This window comes from Trachurus trachurus, assembly GCF_905171665.1.
Source record: "Trachurus trachurus genome assembly, chromosome: 24".
Taxonomy (NCBI): Eukaryota; Metazoa; Chordata; class Actinopteri; order Carangiformes; family Carangidae; genus Trachurus; species Trachurus trachurus.
Window position 1 is genome coordinate 15,562,896 of NC_139910.1, and position 6,780 is coordinate 15,569,675.

At 42.2% G+C, this 6,780-nt stretch overlaps 1 protein-coding gene across 1 annotated transcript; it reads right to left on the minus strand.

Moving 5' to 3' along the window:
• Window positions 1-701: 701 nt before the first annotated feature.
• Window positions 702-5,928, minus strand: LOC311007927 (angiopoietin-related protein 7; the record flags this gene model as incomplete). The annotated part of the gene is made up of 8 exons (XM_084001345.1): window positions 702-848; window positions 923-1,118; window positions 1,221-1,437; window positions 2,663-2,797; window positions 2,905-3,019; window positions 3,123-3,242; window positions 4,701-4,916; window positions 5,773-5,928. The coding sequence occupies 8 exons, from the start codon at window positions 5,926-5,928 to the stop codon at window positions 702-704; spliced, it is 1,302 nt and encodes a 433-aa protein (XP_083857471.1).
• Window positions 5,929-6,780: the final 852 nt, after the last annotated feature.

Consider the following 6,780-nt stretch of genomic DNA (forward strand, 5'->3'; position numbering starts at 1 on the left):
TTTGTCTAATACAATTCAGTGTTGTTATAAATAATTGATAGTGTTAATACACAGATTATTTCAATAGAAATTTACACATTTTAATAAAGTCATCGTTGGCTGGAATGGAAAGTCGTACAATATAGATGTATCGTAAAAAGCACATGCACACAGTGTATGCAAAGCATCCAGTAAACAGTCTCACATGCTCTGCCATTGAGTTGTACATGCCTCCTCTCAGTGTTTGATACTGTACGCCCCTTCACACTGTCAACAAGTCGTACAAAACCTGCCTCTTTATTTTGGCAGAGTTACTACAGTAATAGTGTGTCCAGTATCAAACTAGAGGTAGAAAATAGAAGTACAAAATAAGGAAGAACTCACTTCCCATGACTGAGTGAAAAATGTCCATGTCCCAAAAAGAAATCTAAAGTGTGTGTTTCCAAAAGATAAGCAGCAGAAAATGAGTCCATATCTTGTGACGAACATCAATCGTACCAGCCTTATTTGCACATAAAATCAATCTGAAAGTAGTTGTAGAGACGCCGTGTCCACAGGATCGTCTGTAGGTTCACTCGCTACAAAAAACTGTTGACTGTTGACGTAACTGACATTCACTTCCCTCTTGAAGAGCTCTGTCGATAAAAACATCAATGGACGCCGCCATCAATCTTATAAAAGTTTTGTTCCCGCATCCCAACCGTTGTCAGGGTGACGGTAGCTCAGGGCGACAAATGGGACCTGAAGCTGCCTGGTCTGATCATCATGCTGACTTTTCGTAGAGAGTAATAGTCAGAGTCTCTCCAGGAGTACCAAACTATCCCGTCGGGACCCAGCGGCCCCCGGCCTTTAGGGGTGTAGTGGCCTCCCTGCAAGATAAAGAAGAGGTAAAGACACATGACTTCAATTAAATAATTAAAGCAACAGTTAGTCTGTGTCTTACCCTGTAGTAGACGCCATTAAGGTTGGCATAGAAGCACTGGTTGTACCACCAACCGCCATGAGAGATCTCAGCACAGATGTTACCACTGTCTGGTGTACTGAAGCCCTGCTTGTCGTGGTACCAGCTGAATGAGTCCTGCACTGTGCCACTGAAGCCTGACACATGGAGACGGTACTGATGCTCCTCATCATCTACACTGCACACACACATATAGAGGAACAGTAAAATATAATGCATGACAAACAGGTGGTTGTGCCTGTGTTTGTTACTTGCTTGCACACAAGGGTATGACACCGACCTGAAGCTCTGGTAAACGGCATGTTTGTGCTTATTGGTCCAGTCCTCCAGGTTGATGCGGAGGCTGTAGTCCCCCTGGGTGCTCAGCTCGTGTATGTGGTCATTTCCCAGCCAGAACTCTGAGTGCAGGTCCCCGAAACCGTCCCTGTATTCCCTCCAGCTGCGGTCAAAGCTCACAGAGCCGTCAACTCGCCGCTGGATCACAGTCCAGCCACCACCTGAGGCAAAGAGAAGGCCAAGGGAGGGAAGCGTATGCCATGTTTAACCGAGGACAGCAGGTCAGCCACACATTAGTGTCACATTAGTGTTGCTCAGTGACACTAAAATCGGTGTGTGCATGCCAACACTGACTGATTCAGTTTAATTACAGTCAAACCCATACAGAAATATAATATAGATTTATGTCCTTGTTTTGAGAGTGATAATGCCACATATACCTATCACGTGTTACTTTCACATATATACATCCCCTTTATTAAGATAGCCTACATTTATAAGATATCGAAAATACCCATAGACAAAATGGGTACAGTTACTTTATGATTAATATTCCATTAATCAAATGCATATTAGTGTTTTCAAGTGTTTTTCTTATTCATTTCAGTAGTCTTTTTCTCATTCTGGGGAAGCAGTCTTGTAGATCTAAGTGTATATAATATGAGCATATGTTAAAAGACTTTGTGATGGGGATATATATTTATATATGTATAGAGCACATGTCTATGGTCAGCGGGTATACATAAGTATATTAGTACATACATGTACACTGCCCGGTCAAAAAAGTTACCACTTGGATTTAACTAAGCTAATAGGTAAGAGCCTCCCATTAGATAATTTCTGCATAGATGATTATGTTTCAGCTGGCAATAACTCATTAAACCCTAACTGATGCAGTCTCATTTCTTAAACAAACATGTTGGAAGACACATCCTGTGGTGGTGGAAAAGATGTTAATCTCTTTCAGAAGGGTCAAATTATTGGCATCAAGCAAATAAAGCATCCAAGGAGATTGCTGAGACTGCTTAAATTGGGTTAAGAATTGTCCAACACATTATTAAAAACTGGAAGGATAGTGGGGAACCATCATCTTCAAGGAAGAAATGTGGTTCAATGTGACCACATTTCCTCCAGTCCAGACCTTAACCCCATTGAGAATCTTTGAAAAATTATTGCAACTCTGGATGGAAATAAATGTTGTGACATTGCAGAAGCTTATCGAAATGATGTCACAGCAAATGTGTGCCGTAATCAAAGCTACAGGCAGTCCAATGAATTTTTTGTTTTGGGGCAATGTATTTGTATGGGCAACGCATACCATTTTTACCATGGGTTTATTCATTTATTTTAGGCCTGCATACATGTCATATATACATTACATTAGAGGCAATTTTCTACCCATGTGTAATGTGTCATGCATGGATCGTGTGTGTATATGTGGCTCACCGTCTGTGTCCATATCACAGTAAACCTCCACAGGCATGCCGGCCAGTGATGGCACCACAGTGTAGAGGCCTGATCTCCTCACTCCATTGTAGTAGATGGAGGCACAGTCAACGGGACAGTTCCTCACATGCTGCTCTGGAGGAAGAAAATGAGAGACAGGATGTGTAAACAAGTGAGTAAGTAAACCAACAAGGGGAGTCTGGCTCCCTCTGCTGGAGGAATCAGTGTGTACAAGTGTGTACCTGGGTTCAGCGCCTCTTGAGCACTCATGAGAGGGTTGGGACGGACGATGTTGATCAAACAACCAGGGCTTCTTTTTACTTTGTTCACCAAAAGTGTCAGATTATGGAGTTGGTTCTAAACAAGGAGACAAACACATCACACATCACACTATCAAGACAACTAACATTTAGGAAATTGCTCAAACCATGTTCGTTAGGCACAAGGAAACCTAGTCCACCTGTAGGTCCAGGATCAGAGTGCCCTGAAGGTGCAGCAGGGTGGTGGCTTCAGCATAGTGCAGCTCCAAGTCATGAAAACGCTCTTCCAAGGAGACGTTCAGATGGTGTCTCTCTTCACTCTGACATTTTTACAGATACAGATACAGAAGACTTTATTGTTCCTCGAAGGGCAATGCAGTTTCTACAGTCCACCGTGACCATGCACATACAGTCAATCACACACAGCCTAACACACGTAGCAGAGTTAGCATGATGGGACATAGGAATGTACAAATAAATCTCATGTATATATAAATAAAAACTCATAATACACAAAGGCAATTGTCAATGAAGTGCAATAATAAAATAATGCAGAGAGCAGAATAAATAACAATGGTAAGAATAAAGAGATAAAAAAGATTCACGTGGTCAGCTCTGCATTTAACAGCATGACCGCTTTTCCACACAAACACACAGAAACAGAAACATCCACTTATTGTGTGTCACAGAGCACACAAACTATCATCAATTTTAGTGATATATAAAAAGTGTCAGTTTTGATCTTAGCATTTTAGTCACATTTTTGACAAGGTAAGACTCATTCAACATAAGTTTTCCATACAGTGACTTCAATGTTTATTGCTTGTTTACTCTGTTTTGACATGACGTAAAAATTTAGTGTGCTGAAATGTTACTAAAATGTTACTCCCTCACCCGTCCTCATGCAACACCAGAGTGGAGGGCACTCACTTTAGGCGGCTTGCTTAATTAAAATCCACTAAAAGTAATGAATACTCTAGTTTTTCTACTTTATCTCTCTGCACACATTAGAATAAAAATAACCAGGACAAACCAAAGAAGTTCAACAAGTCCTCTGTTTTAAAACCTAAAGACACTTCTGTACAGTATGTGGTCTATTCCTGGCCTGGATACGGAGGATAACACTAACTCCCATTACCTGTACCCTCACCCTGTAGCCCTCTCCTCTGCCCTCTTTAATGTACAACACATGAGGTGTTTCGACCAGCCACCCGTGGCCACTGGCCGCTCCAGCTGAGAGTCTTTGTTTGTGTGGGCTCGTTGCCTGAGACGCATGAGGCAACACGTGGAAGAGTAGGAGGCTAATCCTGTTAGTTGCTAAGGTCAAGGACATGCTAGGGAGGGGGGGGTGAAGACAGCTTGATGACCAGGCTCAACATTACAGTGCAGAAGTCTACGCAAGAAATAATGTCTTGTCCATGCTCTAACCTGCAGACACTGACATTAAACAGCTGGTCAGACTGTTCGGAACAGTCTTGGTGAAGTGAAAGACAACAAAGGCTTATTTGATCAACTATTTAAGTCTGAAAAGGCCCTAGGCTGTCTAGTCTGGCTCTAAAGTGGTATATCGAATACCAAACATTCACTCAACAACAGATTTACAAGAGCAAACAAAGTTTACTGTCCAAATGAGGAGTTCTGTTATATGTCTATGAAAAAGTCACTTTTACACAGCATCCACTGAGGCTCCAGGGAGACAAGAGCAAGTGTCCAAAGCAGCTGAAAGGATTGTTACTGATACTTGACCCAGGTCTGCTAAGTCGATATGGGAATCTCACCTGCAGCTCGAGGACTTTGATGCGGTGGCGGTGGTTCCTCAGCTCCTCCTGCAGCTCAGAGATGGTCTCCTTCAGAGCCATGATCTGCTGTTTCCTCTCCTCGTTCTCGTGCAGCCAGTAGGAGACCTCGTCGGTGCAGCGAAACATATCTGGACATCTCTGCTCGTCCAGCTGAGGCAGCGTGGCCACCAGGCGACACATCCCGTTCTCCAACATCTGTGATTTGATCAAGACTAAATCAGCTTCTTTTCAGACAGGGAAGAGTGTGCCTGATGATTCCCACAGACTCCAAATCAAAATATTGAACTGTCTACTTTTTACCCCCCCATTATCCTGCCCTTAGAGAAAGAAACAATAAGACAATAATTATACCATAAATGCTTCAGGTTTGACTCATATTAATAAATTCATTATTCTCATGGTCATTTACTTCTGCAGTAATGGAAAGTTGCTGAGTGCATGTACTGAAGTACTGTACTTACACTAATATGATTCTGAGATATTTGTACTATAGCCTACTATAATATTTTCAGTTCAAGCCACAGCACCAACAGCACCATTACACCATTTATGTAACTGAGGCTCAAGGACATGAAAGTATTCAATATTAGAATAAAAGATGAAATATGAACACCGATCTCTGTGTCAGATCTTTTTTATGGCTTTGATCTGCCACATTCATCATCTCAACACCCCAAAGACTATCCCAGAGTTTGGAGACCACTGGACTAAACTCATTGCATCTTAACTAGCTCCTACAGTTACACAATATTACATCAGTACTAACAATCTAGTATCATATTTGATAATGTATCAAGGGAAGCATATATAGATGTTTACTTGAAATAAACAAATCTCCATTATTTTTGCTTAAATAAAGGATAAGCATGTCTTCCTCCACTTCTGTTCCTCCACATGTTTAAATGTCTGACAGCTAGTCCACTTTTTCAGTGTTGTGAAGTTGGAAATCAAACATAATTATGAATTCTGCTAAGCTGACATATTGTTCCACAGAGTCAAGCAGCAGTTATAAACTTCACCTGTGTGCTTTCTGTGTTTACATCATCATTACCTGGTTAGTGTACTCCCCACACTGGGACCCACCACCATTGCGCTGGGAGGTAGCGTTCAGCTCGTCTGCTTTGGTCTCTGGGAGCAACACGATGAGGATACAGAGGGCAGAGCACATGCTCCAGCCCGGGGGGTTGGTTAAGGACAGGAGAGACATTGTTGCCGGTTAGTCCCGGTTAGTCTGTCCCTGCCTTGTGTGTGAGAGAGGGGGTGGGACTCCAGTGTGTATCAGGCTCTGCTGGCTCTCCCTGCAGGGTTAGCAACACAAACAAATTAATATACTATATCACTTTAATAGAGTATTGTCTAATTCATGAAATTATATAAAAAGAAATTCATGTTCTCTCTCTTTGTCACATCTCTTCGCCTTTGTCTCAGTAATGAGACATGAACGTAGGAAAGTGAGATTAAGAGGGAGGTGATCCCCTCGGTCTATCACATTACTTTGGTTTGTCCTCAGGTAGCTCAGTAAACACACACACACATGTTCACACACGCCACCTACTCGCTTAGCCAAACTGAGATTCTGGCTTCAACAAATCTAGATTAGGTACTAGGTAGTCGTCATTGTTTTATAACCTATTAAATCTAAGCCAATAAATCATAAAGGCAATGAATAAAGATAACAGGACACAGTGTCTGTGTTCTCTCACTTCCTGTGGAGGAACAAACATGTTTACTTTACTGTGCACCTGTAGCACCTGTGGTAATGGTGGTGTACTCACCCTGGTTACAGAGCATCTCCAACCCCATCCCTGGCCCATTTCAGGCTGAGGGGTTATCTCCATTTTCTTCTCCTCCTTCTCTGTCACTCCTCCTGAGTTGCTTTCTCTCACACTCTGTGAGACTCATGCTCATCTACCGTCTCTCTCACTCTCTCTCTCTCTCGAAATCTCGCTCTCTCTGTATCTTAGTCTCATAATCCACCTCTAAGAGGATTCGCAGTGACTGAGAGGCAGACAAACAGAGAAGCACTAATAAAAAAAATAGCAAGAGAAAATGCTGTCAG